The 23,544-nt window shown below is 38.6% G+C and overlaps 1 protein-coding gene across 38 annotated transcripts in view; it reads right to left on the bottom strand.

The window, feature by feature from the left end:
- Syne1 (spectrin repeat containing nuclear envelope protein 1) overlaps positions 1 to 23,544 on the bottom strand; it is a 477,397-nt gene that overhangs the window by 360,322 nt on the left and 93,531 nt on the right. For 27 of the 38 annotated variants that reach the window (XM_087580547.1, XM_087580587.1, XM_087580542.1 and 24 more), the window contains 7 exons: positions 17,900 to 17,983; positions 13,359 to 13,379; positions 12,783 to 12,875; positions 11,441 to 11,619; positions 5,840 to 6,036; positions 4,609 to 4,718; positions 589 to 639 (listed from right to left, as the gene is read on the bottom strand). In XM_087580547.1, coding sequence (XP_087436673.1) covers positions 589 to 639; positions 4,609 to 4,718; positions 5,840 to 6,036; positions 11,441 to 11,619; positions 12,783 to 12,875; positions 13,359 to 13,379; positions 17,900 to 17,983 — 735 coding nt within the window. 38 annotated transcript variants of the gene reach the window in all.

Raw genomic sequence — 23,544 nt, forward strand, 5'->3', positions numbered from 1 at the left:
AGCACTCAACAACTTAGATGTGAGCAAGAATTTAAAACATTCATTCTGGGGAGTTTATGGAGGGGTAACCTGGAAGGGGGATTTCATTTGAAATGTAAACAAATGAATGATTAATTAAAAAATTCATTCTGCAAATACTTCTAAACACTTACTACATACATGGACTTTGCTGAGCCCCTGACCCAATATTGGTCCAAGGACATATGAGGAAAGGCAGACCGAGGACACACTCATTGGATCTTTCCGTTCTCAGTAGTTTTCTGTCCAATAGTTTAAGATGTCGAAACAGTCGTGACACTTGACTTCTACTTGTGTGTATCACATTCCAAAGAACCCAACATAGTCATTGTACATCTCTTTAGTAATGCTGTTAAGTCTGGTATTCTTTACCATGTTGTCATTGAAAGTTAGTGGGCTTAGGTTGGCACTAATGTTTAGTCACACAGACAATATTATTTGTTGTGTTAGACAGTAAAGGAGTTCACATAATGAAGATGTTAAAAGGAATGTGTGCGTGAAAACAATACATGCAAAGGACTGGTGCAGAAGCTAAGGAGTGAAGAGGATTTAAGACTCCTTAAATCTTACCTTAGAGTTTTGTATATAATTTGCAAAAGATGGGTAAACTGGAAATACTTCCTAACAATATGAAAATAGATAGACACATAATATAAACCAGGAGCAAAATTTTATAAGAAAATCATGGGACAGGCTTCTGTTTCATTAGTAGACAATAATTTAAGGCATAAAATCACTTATAATGTTTATATAGCTTCTACCATGCTACTGAAATTTCAAATACTGCAGATGAAATATGTAAGGAAAGATTATATAGACATTTGTTTTCCTCTGTAAATACACTGACAGAGTATGCATCTCTCTGTCAGGACCACGGTTAAGACCACACTCACCTTCCTTTTTTTTTTTTTTTTTTTTTGGTTCTTTTTTTTCGGAGCTGGGGACCGAACCCAGGGCCTTGCGCTTCCTAGGCAAGCGCTCTACCACTGAGCTAAATCCCCAGCCCCACACTCACCTTCTGAAGGAAGTCAGTAATGCTCTGAATGGAAAACAATGACTGGAAGTTTACTGAGTCAACTGGCCTATTTTATTCATTTACGACAGTACAAATTGCCTGAGGAATATCAGTTTCTTCATTGCTTTTATTGGCTGAGGAATGGCATGGTAAATGAATACTTTCAGTCAGAAAATTTATATATAAATGAATTTCATTTATAGAATATATTAATATATTATATCTCTGTGTGCATGTGTCTGTGTGTATATGCATATATCTACATTTTACATGCTTAGTGCGTGTGTAAGGATTAGATGGGGAGTGCATGCTTCCGCAGCATGTGTGCGTGCAGGTCAGAGGACAATTTGCAGGAGTCAATTCTCTCCTACTGTGTAGGTCCAGGGATTTGAACTCAGTTTATTAGACTTGGTAGGCTTTTTTACCCACTGTGCCAACCCGCTGGACCAAAATAATCATATTTTAAATGCATCCATAACATATTTTATTTAAATAGCATCACAAGTGATACAGAAATCAAATATGGAAGAATGAGCTGACATTGTTTAAAAACGGACTAAGAAACTTACTAAGACCCAAGTAAACAAATACCAAAGGTTCTGAAGGGACTACTCTAACAGCCTACAGTACAAGTCCACAAAGTTCATTCACACCATTAAGCACCTTAACCTCATTGACAAATACAAACTCCAAGATATATTTTATTATTAAAATAGTCAGCTTTGGGTTGGGGATTTAGCTCAGCGGTAGAGCGCTTCCCTAGCGAGCGCAAGTCCCTGGGTTCGGTCCCCAGCTCCGAAAAAAAGAAAAAAGAAAAAAAAAAAGAAGAAGAAAAAGTAGTCAGCTTTATTTGTTTGTTTTCTACACATAAAATCCTACCTCAAAGGGCAAATTTTATAAAACATTTTCTAAAACCTTTATAAAAACATTTTATTAAAATTAACCTTAAGATGACTTGGACAATGTCATCCAAGTCTTCTATTATAAGAAGACTGAAGAAAATATTTTTAAATAATCAAAATTCATTTGCTACATTATTGTTAATTTCTCAATATTGAGGTCTTTTTAGTGAAGCATACTAAAAAGTTTGTATCCTCTGAGGGTGTCTTCTTTGTGTGTTTTCCATGTCTGTGTATCCTTTGTGTATGTTTTCTATGTGTATATGTGCTGTGTGTGTGTGTGTGTGTGTGTGTGTGTGTGTGTGTGTGTGTGTGTTTCTTATCTCTAAGAATCTTTGCCTTACGCTCTTGGTAAGGGGAATCTTCTTTTGATTCTAATATGTCTCTAGCCTATGGAATGCCATGAAATAGATAAAATGTAAACATGCCCATATACATATATGCTCACACATATAATATACATAACAAATATAATATAAATATATATTATGTAAATATAATTTATTTCTACATTTTCTAACTGGAAGCATACCTTGCCATTCTATCTAAAAGGACAGTTCTTTTAAAAAAATGGTTGTTTTATTTATTTACATTTCCAATGTTGTCTTCCTTCCAGATTCCCCCCCTACAAATATCCTATCCCATTCCCCCTACCCCGGGCCTCTATGAGGGTGCTCACCCACTCACCCACACACCCACTCCTGCCTCAGTGCCCCAGCATCCCCCTACACTGGGGCATGGAGCCTCCACAGGACCAAGGGCCTCCCTTCCCATTGATGCCAGATAAGGCCATCCTCTGCTACATATGCAGCTGGAGCCATGGGTCCCTCCATGTGTACACTATGGTTGGTGGTTTAGTCCCTGGGAGCTCTGGGGATCCCGGTTAGTTGATATTGTTGTTCTTCCTATGGAGTTGCAATCCCCTTCAGCTCACAACCAAAAAGACAGTTCTTCTCAGGGACATCCCCAATGGAAACCCAGATCACTCATAAATGCACACAGGGAATATACAAAAGCAAGCTGGAAAGCTGCGCTGTGTGGGAACCCAGTACTTTAAATAAAATCCCTCACCCACACCGCAACTTGCAAGTCCAAGTTTATCATCAAAATCTAAGGGAGCTAGCCTAGCAAGTGCACGGCCTTCATTTGTCTTCCCTGTGCTTCTTGGGAGCATTTGCTTTATAATCACAGTAAACTACTCTAGTAGTTGGTTTCTTCCTGGATGGTGGAAGGAACAAGAACAAAACGTTCCCTAATCTGTAGTTCTAGAAAGCACAATTGTACCAACCACTCTATTAACTTGGCCCAAGAGCATCCTGAAACAAACTGCGGCTTCTCTCCATCCTATCCTGAATCAATGACTTGATATTTCAGCACTATACCTCTTGTTACAAACTTAACTTCTGCTCCCTTACTGTTTCTTTCCTGACCTGTTTATAAGTATTTATTTGTTTATTTACTTACTTACTTATTTATATGTAATGAAAAATATATTTGTTGTTTACTCCCTTAAAAATAGTTGCTTTATATAAATTTTCTTTATATTTTCCAACAGCTCACAAACTGCAATTGAGATCAGGGAAATGGCAATTAAGGCATCTTGGAAACCATTCATCATTTGCCCTGAACCATTTAGCCTTAAAATAAAATCGAAACTCTGTGGAAAATCCATTATGCTGTAGCTTAAAAGAGTGCAGGAGAAGTTTCAAGTCTGAGAACATCAGAACATTGTGTCCATCAGTGTTTCTATCCTCAGAAATGAGGCATCTGATGTGCTGACTAGAATGCCAACTGGAACAGGCTTTCTTCCGGAAGCTTGAACAAGACTTCACACACTACTGACATTTTAACATTCAAATGAGAGGAGGGATTCCACTCCTGAGAAATAATCTAATAAGAAAATTTCATCCTGTTATTTGTCATAGATAATTGGAAATTTGCAATGTTTAAGTTTATACAACTAGATTACTGCCCGTGCACGCAGTGACCTATACAGTTTTTTTCATATTAACAGAAAAATAACTAAAGTTGTATGGGTACTGTGAATTTTTTTCTGAAATTCTATGACATAAATATATCTGGAATTAAATACAACATATTCTTCTGGTATGCATTTCCTAGAACAGATTCAATCTATCTAGAAGGTCAAATACATTTTCCTTTTGTCCAAGATTTTAAATTTTATGACAGCGATCATAGATCATCTGAGCATGTTCAGAAGGGAAACTGTCATTTAAACTATTGGAAGCTGAAAAATCTAATCACAGGGAGTGATTAGAATTCGTGTAAATTATGCCTTATTTCCATGTTTGCTGTGACAAGAGATACATAAACTTTGAAATTCTAAATTAAATTGCAACAGATTACGTAGAAGGAGCCTCCAGACTGTGTGTACACTTGATGTGATCCATCAGAATCTTAAACTGATGCCTCTCCTTAATTTCAGTTTCATTATAATGTTTATTACTGGCACTGTTCTCTCTGTTGCCCCTGTCATAAGAACAGGAGAAATCTTTGCTATACAATATCTATTACTTCTTATTCAGTTGCAATCATCTTTACAGCCTTGGTCTGACATTACAATTCAGTCTTATTCACTTCTTAAAAACAGTATGCATGCGTAAGTGTATGTAGTCATCATGGAGGGACCTCAATTCAGAGACAGCCAATACCTACATCATTCTCTTGCACATCGTAGCCTGCACCACGAATATCAGGGTACTGTGTCAGGAACTGGGCCACATAAGTCATAATAGACTTCTCATCCGGCTTGTCCACATCCACATCTGTAAAGATAAAACTCAGATGTAAGCTAATTCAGCTTTCGGATGTTTATTAATGTAAGTTTTGAAGTGTAGCTGCTGTACCTCAAACTCCCATCCTGAGCCAGGCAGAAAACAAGTAAGAACTTCTATTTCTTTGAGACTTTGGTGGTTTATAGGTAATTCTTTTCACCTGTCACAGCTCTCCTCCCTTACACATCTACCATGAAAACCTTTCAGCAGAATCCTTTTTAAAAAAACAGTATTTGAGAATTCCGTATAATATAATTTAATCATATTCAAACTCCAATTCCTCCCAGACCCACTCCTGCCTCCCTACCCTCAAACTTCATGTCCCTCAAAAAATAGCCTATCAGATCCATTGTATTACCCATATAGATTCCTGGCATGGAGCTATCTACAGGAGTGTGGTTGACCTACCAGAAGCTCCACACTTATAGGAAAGTGACTCTCCCATCCCCCAGAAGCCATCAGCCGTCCATAGCCCATGGTTATGGATGGCATTCATGAACTCCATCTTTCTTGATGCTACAGTGGAGACTGCCTGACCTTGTGGAGACAGCCCAAGCACAGCTGTTGGGAGTTCATAAGTACAGTGGTCCTGTTGTTCTGAAAGGACTGTTCGCTCCCATTCTCCCCAATGACTGACTGACTCTTACAAGCTTGCTGTCACCTCTTTTGCATGTTCTCTTACCCCTAGGGAGGTGGGAAGGATACAGATGCCCTATTTGTGTGGTGGGGCGGGCAGACTTTACTGATATTGATTCCTGGAACTTTGACCATCTGTGCTTCTGCATTAACCACCTTCTACTGCTCAAAGAAACTTCGATGAGGTCTCAGAGCTGCCTGGTCTTTGGGTATCTGAGAAATATGAATTTAGAACCACCAACAGGATATTTTAAGTTCTGTCCATGAGGCTAATATGTCAATGGCAAAGAGGTGTCTGGAGTATTGACATCATAGCCTATTCCCCGGTAGGGTAGCAAACAGACCTTGGGAATTTATCTTTCTGTCATGCACTCTTCAGTGCCATGATTCTTAATGGAATCTCAAAAGTCATGGAATGTTTGGGTTGGGAACATGCAAACATGCTACAGTCTGTATATGAGGATCGTTACATGTACCTTCGGGATCAAGTAGTCTGGGGATGCCTAGTTGTGTCTCAGCGATAGTGAAGGCATCCTCCAGGTTTTCTCTGTTAGATCTATTCTTCACCTTCTCCAGGTCCACTAACTCAGGCCGGATAGCGTGGATGACTGAATGAAAGGCCAACCCAGTTCTCCAACTCTTGCCGAAGTCTTTCACTTCTATTCCCATCTGCCTTATTGTGATAAACACAGAAAACAATGTCACAGTTGGAACTGGTAACAGCAGCACTTTCTGGTTTCAAACAAAGCCCAGCCATTTTTTTTTTGGAGGACTCACATATTTTATTTAAAATCAAAGGCTTCATTACCTTTGGAACAGTTTCCCATATATGGGCAAGCACATTTACATTGTTAAAAAAATCTTTAAATGAAATTTCCTCCACACTTCTGTGTTATATATTATCTTCAGTTTACTGAACAGAGAACTGAATTGCAAGCAGGCTAAGTAATCAATCCTCTCAGAACCACATAGCCCTTATGATTTAGAATGATGGCTTGAACTTATGTCTTTGTGATAGAAGTATCTAGAAATGTATTGTATGTTCATTATAGTAACACGTCCATTTTAAAGTGACATTGTCGTTGTTGAGTAGTTTACCGCAGACAATGAAACACTCCTGACATTCTCTGGCCTTCATGGTGCTGCACTGAATCGAATGATTAAGTAGCAAGTGTTTAACAAGTACCATATGGAGAAATTATAGATATCTTGCTGAATATTCAAGAAATTGTTGAATACTGATTACAGATGCAAACATATGCAAACTACAATTTGAAATTTCCTATTTTAATGAGCTACAAAATTTAGTAATTTATTATATCCAGAGCCTAGTACTCTCCTAAGCATTGTGAAGTAGGTTTGTTACACACATTTAATGTGAAGAAGGAAATAGCCTCTAAAAGATATAACATATATCCAGAAAACTAAAATGAAAAACAAAAGTTAAAATCTGTTAAAATATAAGTCGTGTTGTAGTTTTACGGAATTACTTTTCTATTTTGGTAGTGTCCTGAGACTTCTTATTAGAATGTCATGAAATAATTCTGTTAAAATACTGAACTAATTATATTTTTTTATCTTTATTAACTTGAGTATTTCTTATTTACGTTTTGATTGTTATTCCCCTTCCCGGTTTCCGGGCCAACATCCCCCCTAACCCCTCCCCCTCCCCTTCTGTATGGGCTTCTCCTCCCCATCCTCCCCCCATTACCACCCTCCCCCCAACAATCCCGTTCACTGGGGGTTCAGTCTTGGCAGGACCAAAGGCTTCCCCTTCCACTGGTGCTCATACTAGGCTATTCATTGCTACCTATAAGGTTGGAGAACCAGGTCAGTCCACGTAGTCTTTGGGTAGTAAGCCCAGTCATTTTAACCAGAGCCATACTAGGACACGGTTTATCAATCAAACTTTTTATAGATTTTTAAGATGAAAAAGTTTTAATGATCTATTTTTCTTTTTTTTCCTACCCTCTTTTTCCTTTCTTCTCTTCTTAATTTTTCTTGAGAGAGTCTTACTCAGTAGTCCAGTTTGGACCTGCCAATTCTCTTGCCTCACACATCTGAGAGACTGGATTGGATGTGAATATTGCCATGCAGTATTTTCTGAACGATATTTTCCCATTATTGTTATAGACATTTAAAACACATTTTATGCTTGCTTTGGTAATGCAAATAGAATTATATTAAAATGTGTGAAAAAATTTCTAAAAGGGAAAAAATATTAAGACGTAAAATAGAATGAGTTTCACTTTGTCCTGTGAGCACAGGTTTTAACAGGTTGCAATGATGTGTCTAAGTCATGTCAAGTACATTATAGAATGTAAAAACAAATCAGTGCAGTCACATATGCAGATCAACGCAGCACCCATGCAGACCGATGCAGCACATATGCAAATCAGTACAGCACAGACACAAATTGATGCAGTTCATATGCAAATCAATGCAGTTACATCCACTGCATTTTATAGCACTTACTCCACTAATCAAATGGCTTGCGCTCTCTCTCTCTCTCTCTCTCTCTCTCTCTCTCTCTCTCTCTCTCTCTCTCTCTCTCATTTTTTTGAAAGAAATGTCCTAGTGGTGAATCTTTTTTCTCTGGTAGTAAATTTGATTGATGCAAACCAGTTCTAATTAATGCAGTCATTCAAGCTGGTGATAACATTTTCGTATCAAAAATAGAAGCACAAGCTTGCTGGGGAACCTCCTCCTGTGTGACATACTGAGGATCACGGAGTTCAGAAAGGGAACGTCAGATGATGCTGAGCATGGGCAGAACCTTGTGGTTCAGGGTAAAAGCTACAGACACCAGTGCTTAGGTCACACTTGGCAAATAGAATCTTCCATAGTTTCTTTTCTGAAAAATTAGTCTCAACAGACCAATGAAATGGCTAAGCTGGTAAAAGCGCTTGCTGTGAAAGCCAGGCCATCAAGCTGAGTTTGATTCCACAAAGAAGAGATTCACATCCCAAGGGTGGTCTTCAGGTTTACCACATTCATGCAGTGTCATAACCAACTCCTCTCTGTCACACACACACACACACACACACACACACACACACACACACACCTCAATTAATAAGTGTGAAGTTTAAAAAAATTGTCCTGTTAACTTTATAGATATTTCTAAATTAAACAGAAACATCTAGTTTTTAGCAGGTTCTCAGGGTTTCCATGAAAACTATACTCTGAAACTCTCATGAGTAACTTGCTAAAATTGGTAAGTGACCTAGCCTGAAAAGTATGAATTTGGTTCTCAAACATACTGTATCAGTGTACACTGTAAAAATGTAAGTGTTAAAAGTAGCACCTTTTGAACAACTATTTACTATGAAATAAATATGGTAAAACTATCTGCTAAGGCATTTATAAATATAAAGAAGATTTGAATAGACTCTTAACTAATTAAGTTTCTACCTTCCCAGTATAAATGTGATTTTTTTCAGCAGACATCTGATAATCCAACACTCCATCTCTGTTTTCTCTTCATTTAAATATTACCTCTCCACCTTTGATTCCTCCTTACACTCTGCCTTTGCTCATTTTTCTGCATGTAAAGTGTTTGTCCCTTTAGGCAACTACAAACTAGTTTTTAAGAGAGTAAATTTGCAATAACACATTATGTGAGCAAGCTAGTGAATATTCACCATATAATTAACTTTTTCTGACCTTTTGGACTTTCATTATTCCAATGAAACATGGATGATTTCCTTAAATATTTACTCTTAGAGTAATTGAACATATCAGTGTATTTTCTTCTGTTCATTCAAAAATATATAGAAAATGCATGTGTGCATAGAAAGGTATATACATCATTTTTCATCAGACAAAACTAAAATCTTTTCTTTCTAAAATAATTTGAGCTTCACCTCAAATTTATCATTTATGAATTTTATACAGAAACACAAAGAAAACTTAGATACACACTCAAAGAAGTGACACATGTGTCCAGTTTACAGTCTTTTGTTTGTTTATTTGCTTGCTTGTTTATTTGACCTGTACTATAAATTTACTCAGAACTACTTTGTGTTAACCTGGATGCACACATCTTCATTTGTTTGATTATATTATTAATTTCTGCCCCCAAATATAACTGTTCTCAGTTGGTAGTAAATATGACTCAATGCTTTGTTTGTGATAATATTTGTGAAACTTGTTAAAAACTTGAAAGGCTTAGTTTTCTCGCATTCTAGAAGACATTTGTCATGTATATCTGTGTATTTTTAAAGTTTGTGTGAAGACAGAGATCACAATTAAACCAGCAATTACTGACCACAATATGATTTTAGGGACATTGTCATTCATATGCTAAAATGGGGATGGAGTGATGTAAAGTCATCAGTCTATGTCTGGCAAGAAATTTGGAAATCACATCCTAGGATAGCATAAAAGGAAATTATTAAAAACTATTGGCAATTGGGAAACAAATTAATAACATGTGTTCTTAAAGAATTTTCACAGTACAGAGTCACTTTCCATCCCTACACAGTTCATGCAGATACATGAGATAAATCTTAGTAATGTATTAATGAGTGGAAACATCTCAGACCCCCAATTTCATATGTATATCTGTAAATATGCATGTGTGTACATATATATGTATATGTAAAGACAAGGCAAGAAAAATAACATTTGCATTGATATCAGTATAAAAGTTGTAGGCATAACTTTGAGATGCCACAACATCCATCTTCATGATAGCATCTGTCATACAAGCAGATCATGGTGAGTAAAGGCAGACCAGCAGCTGACCTAGGCTGCGTCTGCTCCCTGATCAGTAAGACAGCAATAGATACAGGGGTGCCCAATACGGTTCCAATTAAGTGATGCATAAGCCATGTAGGGGGACTTTCTAATTCAAATTCTACTATAGACTATAAAGAGAAGCAAGACTTTGCTTTTGAAAATACTTCTGAGGACATCTTGAGTCATAGACTCCCAAATTAGAAAACCACCAACACGCTTTAAAAGCTAATCAAACCCACATACATTGCTAATATTAATTACATCCTCTCTGTTCCGTTTCTCCCTGCTGAATTTTGCTCTTTGAACATTTAAAAAAAATGAACTCCCTATATTTAGTGCTGCAATATTTCAGAATTAAGGTCTTGTTTATAACTATGTTCCAGAAGTAGATAATTGGATTCAGACTGTCCTTTACAGAAACAAACCTAGGAGAAAACGAATTAGTTTTCTGTGTCATTGAGGAAGAAGAAAGGAAAATATCACTTTTATGTGAAGAAACTTATCCCGAATATCAGCAGAGCACAAAACAGTTATGACCATCAAACCCCACGAAATCTGCTAAAAGAAGATGCTGAGATTACTTAATTTATATCCATGCTAATAAAAATGCGGACCTGTGTAAACTTAGGTTGACCATAACAACGCCAGAGTTGATAGAGAACTCATGTTCCAGATAAACGCCAAAGTAGAAAAATGGGGGAGGGGTGTCTAGGAAGTTTCAGAAAATGCTGTTTTTCTTCCAGGATCTGACCCTAAGCTTACATTGCTATTAACTAGAACTCAATGAACACAATGAGATAGAACACAATGATTTAGTGAAGGGAAAACAGCATGTGAACTTTTTGCAGTCTTTTAAATGAGAGTAGAAATTCAGAACAGTGGCCTGATTAGAATTCACCCTTACACTATGAATCAAAGGTGGATCATAAGTTAATTTTGTTAATCAGGTTTAGTCACATAAATGAAGGAAGAAGTGATTTTATTACAGCGTTTCTCTGGAGTATGAGTGGTGATTTTTGCTTATATTCAGTTTTTACTGCCCTCAGGTGTGCATGTGGAGGTCCAAAGACGATTTGAGGTGTTTCTCCCCTTTCTATTCTCCCAGGGTCTAACTCATGTCATCAGGCTTCCAGGGAAGTGACTTTACTGGCTGAGCCATCTGGGCAGCACGCGTGTGTTTCTAGTTTAATTAGAGGAGAATGAAGCAATGCTCGAAGCAAGGATGTTCAGACAAATGTCTCTTCCAGTTTCACAACCACGGGAAGCGATGAGAGCATTAAATTGGCATCAAGATGATTACTGGGCTCCAGGTTAAACAAACCGTTGGCACTTACTTGCCTGCTGTGTGCTGGACCCACTTTAATAGAGTCTTCTTGGCATTTCCCTGGACCTTGGTAGCCACCTTGCGTTTGCTGGGTGGGCTGGCCGTCTCAGTGCTGACCATGCTGTCAACAGAGGAGGCGCTGCTGGACAGAGACTGCAGCTGGGGTAGGTTGCTGGTCAGCTCTTCTATCTGTGTTTGTGAGCAAGAAAGTCTCAATGGAGAATGATCAATCTTAGCATTCTATATGCCCCAGAAAAATATTAGTTCTTACAGGTTAGGGTTGGTATCTTAGCCTTTAAAAAAATATTTTCTTTTAAGGCTTATTTACTTTGCTGTGGGTGTCTGGGTATATTGCCTGCATGTATGTATATGCACCATGCCTGCGTGTGGAGGGCAGAGGAGGCCATCAGATCTCCTGAAATTGGCGTTATAGAAGGTAGTGAACAGCCATGTGAGTGCCAGGAACTGAACCTTTGTCCTCTAGAAGAGCAGCCAGTGATCTTAACCAATGAGACATCATTCCAACACTTCTAGTCTTGTTCCCCCTATTGCCTTGCTGGGTGTATCTTACACACTTCTCTGTGTAAGATACTTATTTTTCTATATTTATTCAATATTTATTTCTATAAATATTGTTTGAGCTGTTTTCTTAAGGTTAAAAAATGTGTCCCTTCTGTGGCAACATTAAGAGGTATTGATGTATTCAACAGTAGATCCTTGAAGGAACCTCTTGGGGAGCTGCACTGGGAAGGAGCTGGTGAGTCTTAGGGTTAGTTCTCAGGAGTGCAAGTTTTGTGCCTTTCTTGTCTCTATGGCTTCTCTCATCCTGTCACTTCTCTTTCCTGTTCATGTCCCTGCCATGATGTCACCGTCCATAATGTGAGGAAACCAAGGATCCCTTCCCAAAGCTGCCACATGCTGTTCTGTTCTTTATAAACAAGCTTCAGTTGTTTTATTAGACCCATGGAAAAGGAGATTGGTGTAATTAATAAAGTAAAACCGAGTAATTACTTACTCTAAAGACAAAGGCAAGTTGGTTTCTCACAGCCATGTTCCCTCCTAGGTAAATATAAAACACCATTTTCCTGAGCTCCTTGTATGCCTATCTCATCTCCACTATGATATGTCTCCTTTTGGCTGCCTCTGCTTTTCTAAAAGTAGAGGATTCTCACGTGACACACTTGAGTGGGAGAAACAGAAAATTTCTCCTTAAAATATGAATGTGGGGGAATCACACTTCGGCTGGGTCAAGGTTCAACCAAAGCGTGTGGAAAAAGGGGGCATTATGAACATCTACCACCCTCACCCTCTTTGATGTCATATTAGGCAAAAGACAAAATGGAATACAATACCTGGAAATACAGGATAATGGTCCACATCAGTCCCAGAACGATTGATGGTCGGCCATCCGCAATATCAGTAGCATTAATGTTGACTAACTTAATCTGTTTAAAAGGAAAAGCTGTGCTCACAATTTTACCAGAATACTGTGCCTCATTTAACACTGCGATGATTAAGCTGTTGTTAGATAACCGTAGCATTTGTTCATGCCTATGTACTGACATACAGAAATAAAGGCAAGCCATAGAGACAAACAGGCACATGGGTTTATCAAAATTTCAGGGGCATTTGTTAAACGTACAAACTAAAGACAAATACAAAATGGACCTCAAATTTTTATTTCGTTTAAAGTTAGAAAACACAACAACATAACACCATGCAGGGAATTGTCAACAACAATAAAAAAGTCAAACAAAAAAAATCACTTATTCTTTATATATTTAGAAGTTGACTAAAGCAAAAGAAATCATGGTAGGTAGCATTAAAAGATACATTTACTTTGATGCTTTTTACCAAATGGCATAGAAGTTTAGGTTCTCCTTTACCTATAAAAGTCAGCAGTTGTAAACTCTAAAATGTGTACTAACCGGTGATCCTCTGTACATGGACTGACATGAAAAACAAAAAGAGAAGAAAATGTGCTCACAGAAACAAACTACAACAGCATCAGTAGTCAGTGGGAACAAAGGGTAGAGCAGTTAGTGCGGTTGCCGGGGCTGGGATTTAAGGAGGAACAGAGGAAAGTCAGGCCGCTGTGAGACAGAGATCATTAGTTCCCTGGGGTGAAAATAGAGAGCTTTGAGAATAATCCACTCACAATCGTTCCGGATTGTCCACTGGGAAACTTTCCCAACTATTAAAAGTTACTTTCTAAGGAGTGCTATGAGCTTAGAGGGCGAGTTGCTCTGCCAGTCACCCAGCATGCAAAGGGTGTTGGTCATTACTCTTCCCACAATCCCTATCAAAGATACGAAAAGGCTATCCACAGCATCTCGGACTCCTTGCTCAGTAACTGTCAGCTAGGTTTTCAAAGACTGTATCGCTAACAATGTTCAGAAGTTTGTAAATAATTTTCTTCAATAAAAGAACTTGAATTGCATTACTTTCTATGCATAGTCAATTCAATATTTAATACATGATTCCTGTATTTTTTTTTAAAGTGATGTAGGGTTGGTCTACGGAATCAGACACTGGCAAAGGATACCATGTCTTTGTAAATTTACCTTTTATAATGTGTCAATTGTTTTCACTCAAACATTATTATCAAGAGGAACTTTGTTCTTACATTGATAACTCAGCATTCCTCAAATGAAATACAGCACTACTGCCAGACAGCTGAATAGAGAATGGAATAGCCTAAATGCTTCTAATATCCTGTCCATTCTACTTCTGTGGAAAACCCACTGAGGGTGATCGACAACAGAATCACACTGACAGAGGTGAGAGCTCTGAACATGGCCCCAACACTGCACAAAAGAAGGCACAGTTGTGTGTGTACATATCCCTGGGTCTGGAGCTTTCCCGGGCATCAAATTCATAAGATACATTGTACCACCAACTCACCGAAATGTAAACTGTTTAAAAGCACAAGCTAATTTTGCTTCAGGTTTACAAGTTCAAGAAAATATTCAATTATTCATTTGTGGAGCATTGAATTTATTTAGAGACTATAGATTGGGGAGGAGATAATTCAAACATCCTGAGTTCTGGAAGTCTGTGGCTATGCATTTATAAAGCAGGTTAGATACTGCTCCATTCAAACATTCTCTGCTCCCACAAATCAATTAGGGCTAAAACTGAGAGATAATCCTGTTGGGAGGGAAAAGTGTCAATATCTAATGCATGCATACCTTCTGACTAGTAGCCACATCTAGGGAACTACCTGGGTATATACCTTCATTGCTCCTCCGGCATTTTTACTCACTGTTATAAACTGCATTATCATTTTTAATTGAAAATTAATAAAAACTGAGAATTTTTTATAAACTATGTCATGCCCAGGTAGAGAAATACTATGAAACTGTAGGAAATGAACAAGGAACTCTATATAAATTGATTTAGGGTGATTTCTTAAATACACCTCTAAATAGAAAAGCAAAGTATTATCTACAGTATTCTAGCTTCATGTAAGAAATGATGAGGTGTACGAAAACATACCTTACTTGTAAATAGAGATACAAAAAGGAAGTCAGAAACTGGAGACTGGTTACCTACAGGTTGAGAGTATGGGAAATGGATATGGTTACCTAAAGGTTGAGAATATGGGAAATGGATATGGTTACCTAAAGGTTGAGAGTATGGGAAATGGATATGGTTACCTACAGGTTGAGAATATGGGAAATGGATATGGTTATCTACAGGTTGAGAATATGGGAAATGGATATGGTTACCTAAAGGTTGAGAGTATGGGAAATGGATATGGTTACCTACAGGTTGAGAATATGGGAAATGGATATGGTTACCTACAGGTTGAGAGTATGGGAAATGGATATGGTTACCTACAGGTTGAGAATATGGGAAATGGATATGGTTACCTACAGGTTGAGAGTATGGGAAATGGATATGGTTACCTACAGGTTGAGAGTATGGGAAATGGATATGGTTACCTACAGGTTGAGAGTATGGGAAATGGATATGGTTACCTAAAGGTTGAGAGTATGGGAAATGGATATGGTTACCTAAAGGTTGAGAGTATGGGAAATGGATATGGTTACCTACAGGTTGAGAGTATGGGAAATGGATATGGTTACCTACAGGTTGAGAGTATGGGAAATGGATATGGTTACCTACAGGTTGAGAGTATGGGAAATGGATATGGTTACCTAAAGGTTGAGAATATGGGAAATGGATATGGTTACCTAAAGGTTGAGAATATGGGAAATGGATATGGTTACCTAAAGGTTGAGAGTATGGGAAATGGATATGGTTACCTACAGGTTGAGAATATGGGAAATGGATATGGAAGAGTGTGGTAGGAGGTGCAGAGAGAACATAAAGTTCTCTCGGGGAAGCTTTTACTCTAAGAGCCATGATGATGGCTAACCTCTCCCAATAAGCAAGGAACTAAAGGCAACGTGTGTGTGTGTGTGTGTGTGTGTGTGTGTGTGTGTGTATCTGTGTGTGTGTGTGTATTTTGCAGAAACAATAACAAATGAGTGTGAGCCTTTTGTATATAGAAATTTAAATATATTTCAGCAGATAGGTAAGAATAAAACTACCTAGGCCACAAGGAAAATATTTTTTGATAGATTCCAACAGTAATGCTAAACACAGGAAGATGTCTGCAGAGAATCCTCTCTCTAGTTGTTCAATATAGGTCCCACTGGCGCATGGGTCAGCAATTCTGAAACTAGTTTGCATTTAAATTAGAGTCAAAAGAAGAGAATATGTTGCTCATGAAATCTGGGTTTCTCACTATCAGATAAAGCTGAAACAAATGAGCTTAGAAGGCCAGAGGAAATAGTTTGGTGCTGGCTTGGAATGAGAAATATCAGTGCAAATTAGTATTTTATATACACGCAGACAAACAGGCACTCAAAGACACACACACACATATGTAGGAGAAGCTCTCTCTTTCCCTTTCTTCTCTCTCTCTCTTTGTGTGGTGTGTGTGTGTGTGTGTGTGTGTGTGTGTGTGTGTGTGTGTGTGTGTGTAGTGGGGGAGGGAGGAAGGAAGGGAGAAGTTTAGATAAGTGTACATCCATGGATTAGGAAAAAAACACGTACTCTGTAGATCTGTTTTCTAAAAAGCCTTGCTAAAATAGCATCCAGAAGCCACACATATATCCAACACACAGATCTGGCTCATAGATATCATTCACAAACAAAACCAAGAAGATCTCATTAGAGAAGGGATCAATTTCAGATCAATAGAAAGGAAAATATGAGAAACCAGAACATATGTTGCTATATGATGCAATAGAGATGAGGCCAGGTCTATAGAATGCAGACACCAGCTGAAGAATTCTCAACAGCTAAAACTAGAGTAACAAAACAACACAGCACACAAAGCATAATCATCAACTATGACCAGAAAATAAAACAAACATGCAGAGTAAATGCCAAAAGAAATTAGTAGTGAATAAGGAGCCCATTTATTTTTAGAATACTTTATATATGTATATATAAACATATATATATAAGCATATATATATAAACACACACACACACACACACACACACACACATACACACACACACACAATACACTGTGGTACAGCCAAAAGGTGGATGCTCACATCAGGCTCTTGGATGCACCAGCTTCTGAAACCACAAGAACATGATACTGTCGTCTTTATAAGTCATCCAGTATTAAGTATTTTGTGATAGCCACAGAAAAAAGACTAAGAGACTAACTTATCAAGTGATGGATGTCCACACCATAAGAATTAAAACAGAAGCCTAGATCCATCCACGAAATGTACATAGAATGCAACATTGCTTCCCAAAATTCTTGCCAGCAATGTGGAGCTACAATCTCATCAGAAGAAACAACACATAGAGCTACAATATAATCAGAAGAACACAACACATAAACTCAAACTGAGAGTTCCTAAAAATGACTAACTAGTAGTCTTTAAAGTGTCAAAGGTCATGAAAGACTAGAGAGCATGGAGACTTGCTGTAGAGTGAGAGACAATGAGATGCATAGAATGGTGTTGGATTGAATCCTGGGACAATGGTACATAGACCATGGTCTATATTTTCATAAATGATGTTGCACTAAATTTTCTTATTTTGATAATAGTTCCATCATTGCTTATGTTCTTTATGTTTGTTTTTGTGTTTGTGAGACAGGGTTTCTCTGTGTAGCCCTGCATCCTGGAACTGACTCTGTAGACAAGGCTGGCCGTGAACTCAGAGAACTGCCTGCCTCTGCCTCCTGAGTGTTGGGATTAAAGGCATGTGCCACCACTCCTAGGCTCATCTCATACGTTCTTAACCTAGAGGGAGCTGAGTGAAGTGAGCTATGGTCTCCTTTTGGCAACATTTCTGTAAATCTAAATTATTTTACACCACTGCTGCATGCCTATGTAGTACAGACAACATACAGTTTTGGCCCCCACGAACAACAGTGAAAGTCAGAAGACCCAAGCTTTCTCTCCAGCATTTCCACTTTGTTTCTTACCTTCCTTCCTTCAAGGAACTTGAGCGCAGTACCGATGTTAGCCACAGCATGAATTCGTTTCCCCCGGTGTCCTTGTTCACAAGGCTGGGGAAAGAAATTCATAGCAGTAAGGATAAGTATGACCATTAAAAGGCTTCATATTCTACTCAGATGTGTTATCATATATACTGAAGAGACTCAAAGAGAAGTCACCATGACTCCACCCCAGAGACGTAAGCAGATGTATAAAGGCAAGCCATCCCTGCATTTCTTGGGAGACATACGATTCTCAATGGAAGTTCAAGCCCAGTAGATTATTTTCCTGCAATGTGTTTTCTTGACTCATTTTCAAGACTTTAAAGTCCAGCAGATTCTCATGCTGTCTATAGAGACAGTCACTCTTTCATGGCAAGACATACTTATACGAAAAGTACTTTTGGTCACTCATACCCTTTTCTTCAGCTTTGAAGACATGCAAGGATATTGACCATTACTACTGACCTTTCTGGATTTGAATGACCAAAAGTTTGGAACAAATGAACCAAGAGTAAAACTTAGATTAGGAGAATGGTTTTTTTTCCTTCTTGTTTCTTCCCTTTTCCTTTCTTCTTTCCCTTTCTTTTTGCATGCATCTGTTCAGCGATATGTTGACAAGATGAAAAACATTGTGTGCATTGTCTTGATAGACATTTAGCATGAAAACCCAACGGAGTTTCAATGACACAGATGATTTTGTTTAGGGACAATGAGCATTAGTGAGAGGAGGCCAATTTTTCTCAAGGTTCTCATCTGGGAAACCGGCCCTCTTCTGTGTAAACCTAGAGCTCTACATAGCATATCAGAAATTTCAAAAGCAAGCTTTATGTTTCTACTGGGTGATAATTTTAGATTGTGATTTTTAAAAGATATTTAGTAGGAGATATTTTATATGACTGTTACTGCTCTTTGCTAGGAATTTATATCACTGTATGACTGTCTCATTATTTCACCATGCATAGAACACTGGTTTAGCTTATATAATTAACTATGTTTTACCATGGTAAAAACACTGCGAGTCCATCACTTGGCATAGTCAAGACTCCTAAGTACCAACATCATGTTCTTTCATCCCACCCAGATGCATTCTTATTTCCTGTCTTCCTACAGCCTTAGCAAACATTTAAATCCAGCCCAACACTTGCCTTTCTAGATGAATTCATTTGTATGCAGTTTAAAAGCACCTATTTTAAGGCAGGCCCAACAGTTCACATCTGTCATCCTAGCTCAAAATTGGTTAATACAGGAGGCTTACCATGAACTCAAAGCCAGCTTGGGTTAAAGACTGAGACCATATCTCAAGAAAAGGAATCACACTAAATTTTGTTGAGCTGTTGCCTTCATTTAAATAACTTCTCTGTACTCATCCCTTGAGTCTTTCCTACACACCATTTCACTGACAATATTCACTTTCCTGTTTCCTCAAAGGTTCCTCATTCATTGTCAGCCATGTATGCAGGGCTGTGTCTATACTACAAGATACTACTTCTCAGCTTTTGTACAACTAGAGTTTCTCTTGAGCTTACTTCCCCTAGAATTGTCCTGTCAAGGGCAAAATGACTTTCAGTGTTTAATGCCACACTTTCCCGGTGGGCTGTACTATGTTCCCCTTTGCAAGCACTGTAAAGATAATTGGCGTCCAAACCCTTCAGCACTTGATGTGACAGATGGCTTTTCCAAATTGTCGATTCAGCTTATGTATTGTATGCACTCCAGTGTTCATTTGAATATCCCGATCAGCACTGGCATAAACATCTCTTCCTCTGACCTGCCGATGTCTTTTGTCAAATTCTTTTCCACATCTCCTGCCCAAGTTTTCCTTTGGGTCATTGCTATCTTATTGATTAGTAAATGAACTTTATATATCCTTGATACCATCCTGTTCTGAGTCTCTCACATTGTAAACTGTGTCTGTCTTAATTAAGCAGTTTCCTTTGTGGCTTTATTTTCTTTTTATTTTAAAATGCTCTTAATTTAACTTTAATCACATTAAATGAAAAAATTTACATCGAGAACTTTTTGGTCATGTATTATTTTTTTAAACTCTTTTATCTAGAAGATATTTACCTATCTTCTCTAAGTATGGCAAGACCTTGTGCCATTAGATCCCAAAAGCAAACTGATATTAATTGTGCATATGTTTAGGCTCTAAAGAATAATTCCATGATATTTTCTTAAGTGTTTCTCCATTCTATTTATTGAAAAAAAATCCCTGCTTTCTCCCATATCTGACATGGTCATCTAAATTATATCATAAAATTTCACTATGCTCTTTCTATTCTCAACTCTATTAAATTTATCTATATGAATACCCCATATCAGCAGCACATATTCCAAATACATCTACAAATAGGGCATCCTTGTCGAATTTGATGTCCAGTCAATCAGTGCCTTCATTCTGCCCTTTTCCTTCAGCTGTGCACTGGCCCAGTGAGGAAGACATAGCGTCTGTGGTATTATGCCTGCTCGGCTCATGTTTGCATCTAATTTTCACTCGATAACCATCCCTAGTGAGTAGATCTTCTCAGTACTGGGCTGTAAGCTCTTTGGGAGCATCAGCCACATTTCCCTCACCCGTGTTTCTCCAGAGACATAAGGTAGTGTCATATTCAGGGTGCAGATCTGAGACATGTTAGCTTGTTAGACATGTTAGCATGTTAGCACACGGCAGAATTGAGGACTCTAGTGAACCTAAAGGACTTGGTGGGCAAACCCTTCAAGTGTCCACTGTTCATGTGCATACCAGAGTGGATTATCAGGCTCCCCAAGGCAAAGTACTGAAGAGTCGCCCAAAAAGCTTGCTTCTGGGTCAACAAAAACAGTTTAGAGAAGATTTCTCTACAGTTTGTGGTGTAGCAAGTATTGATCCACACCCCCATCCCCTCCAAACTTGGCCAATGCTCACATTCTGTAAATGTCACACAGCTGCTACTCAATCAAACAGGGAATCTAAGAAGAATAATTTAAAATGTTTAAAATTCCCTTATAAAAAAAATCAAAGCCAAGGGAGCCACCACAGGTTGCTAAATGGGACTAGAATACAGAGACCTTAGGGAGAAAGCTAAGCATTTCCTGAATGCTTATCAGAGCCACAAGCCCGGGCTCTGCTACCCAGATGCTCAGGGCAGTGCTCCCCACAGAGCTACCCACTCCCTGGGGTAATTACGGAGAAACTCCCCGCTGTGCTGAGCCTCCTTAGGACAATGCTTTGTTAACAGTCTTGCTTTGAAAAGGCTCTGCAAGAATAGCCAGGGCCTTCCCTCCTTTGCACAATGCCCTCCACCTCCACGGGATTTTGGATCACAGCACACAGGCAGGTGCAAAACTGAAGACACACATTTATAATCTCTGAGTAACTTCAGATTAGGTGCATGAGACTCTTAAAGGGATTAATACCAATACATAGTGAAAAGGTCAGATCAGAAGTTCTCCTTACATCCTAGTGTTCCTCTCTGCCAACTGAAACTATGAAATGTTTGTAACCTTCCTGATCCTGTAATTCTAACTACACATGAAATGAGTGGGGCACTTATGTAGAAGAATGTTCTATTAAAAGTATACTACTTTTTTTCCAGAATAATTTAATTGCCCATGGAAAAAAACTCATAGAGGATTGGTGAAATACAATGGCAGGGTTATATTTGACACGTTAGAAAGACAAGTGTACTCTTAAACACTCATGTGAAGGCTCCTTCAATCCTCAGGTAAATTTAGCTGATTTATATGACTACATGACTGTTCACATGTGATCTGTTGGATCCCGCAACACAGCATAGACAGGCATTTGGGTGTGTGGTTGATGGAGGAGGCATTCCCAGGTAGCTAAGGGGGAAGAATGTGTGGGGAGTAAGATTGCAAAGAAAGAAAGTTAACCAAAGATGTGCTACTGGAACTTTCTGCTGAGGGCAACTGAAGCTAGGTCCATGGTGTGATGGTTTGCATATGCTTGGCCCAGGGAGTGGCACTATTAGAAGGCGTGGCCTTGTTGGAGGAAGTGTGTCACTGTGTGTGTGGGGGTGGGTTTAGAGACCCTCCTCCTAGCTGCCTGGGGATGCTCAGTCTGTTCCTAGCTTCCTTCAGGTGAAGATGCAGAACTCAGCTCCTCCTGCACCATGCCTGCCTGGATGCTGCCATGTTCCCACCTTGATGATAATGGACTGAACCTCTGAACCTGTAAGCCAGCCCCAATTAAATGTTGTCCTTTATAAAACTTACATCGGTCATGTTGTCTGTTCACAGCAATAAGACCCTAACTAAGACATACGGGGACTGTACCAGCACGCTTCTAAGACACTCCTCCCTCCCCTGTACATGTATCAGAAATGCACTTCCTAAAACTTCAAAAATAAGCACCAATTCCCAGACTCCTATAGTCACTCCATAAAAATCCTGATTTTTGTGGTTAGATTTTTGTTTGTTTGTTTGTGACCTGAATTCTTTCAGATTTGAGACTGACAGACCACCTATAGAGCTCTGGTCAAGCCTGAGGCAGCCATCCAGAGCAGTGTTGTCTCAGTGTGCATTGTGATAGCTCCCATCATCAAAAGCAAAAGCAAAAGGTGAGCGGAGGTGATGAAAACATGTTCCTAAGTATCTGCTGCCCGATCTGTAAGACCAGAACGATTTGCACAGAATTATCACTAGCTTGTGTTTTCCAACAAACTTTTATCACTTACTATGTTCAGAAAAAAATTAATAAAAACTCAATAATCTCTGTAAGCTGAGGGAGCCCTAGCCCTTGGGTATCTGGAAGGAACATAACACCATTTGTTCTACATGCATTCTAGATGAAACAGAACCCAAGGTTAGGTCTCTACTCCCAACTCTGCTTGATTGTATTGGTTGTCCCATTTTTGTTTTTCTAGAATGAACTCTGGAGCCCCCACAAGCAGAGCCCTTCATCTAGATTTTACACTAACCTAAGGACAGAAGGCTTTAGGGGAGATTTAGAGTCTCTCTTTCTGGAAGAGCTTGGAGTGGGCTGAATGTCTAGGTTATGGCTCCTGCCTTCAGAGTTCAAATATGGAGCTTGGAGTTTAACTGATACAAAGGATGACCTTCATCTGAAGTGTGGCAGATTCCCACGAGCTTTGCTGTTCTCTGCGTCATCAGTGTGAGCAGTTGTCAACTTTTGGGGCGGAGCTAAACCAACACATTTATCTACCAGAAAGATAGCATTCGCAGAGTGTGTCACCTCAGCTACTCCTAGACTCTGAGCCTGAGCATCACTTGGGCATGAGTTGTCACATGGTCATTCTGATGAGTTTTCACATGGTCACTCTGATCAATGCACAGAGGCTTCACTGTGCCATCCTCTACCTCCAAGAAGTTACATTTACTGACATTTATTTTTCTTTCACAAGTTCACAGTTTTATCAAAATGATCACAGTAAAAGAAAGGGAAGCTCTGTCAATCCCAGACTTCATGTCTCTTGAACTCTGTTTCGCAATTATAACAAGTATTTATTTATAAATACTTTATGTCCACTCACTCTTCTACTTTGATATGGAACAGAAATACTCTAAAATTGAAAAACTACATACTTTATACATATTTTAGTTTCAATGATGTAATGAAAATATATTTCACTGCTCTCTGGGAATGCTGTTTGCACTCTGGTGGTTCTATG

This window comes from Rattus norvegicus, chromosome 1, assembly GCF_021556685.1.
Source record: "Rattus norvegicus strain SHRSP/BbbUtx chromosome 1, alternate assembly SHRSP_T2T, whole genome shotgun sequence".
NCBI lineage: Eukaryota > Metazoa > Chordata > Mammalia > Rodentia > Muridae > Rattus > Rattus norvegicus.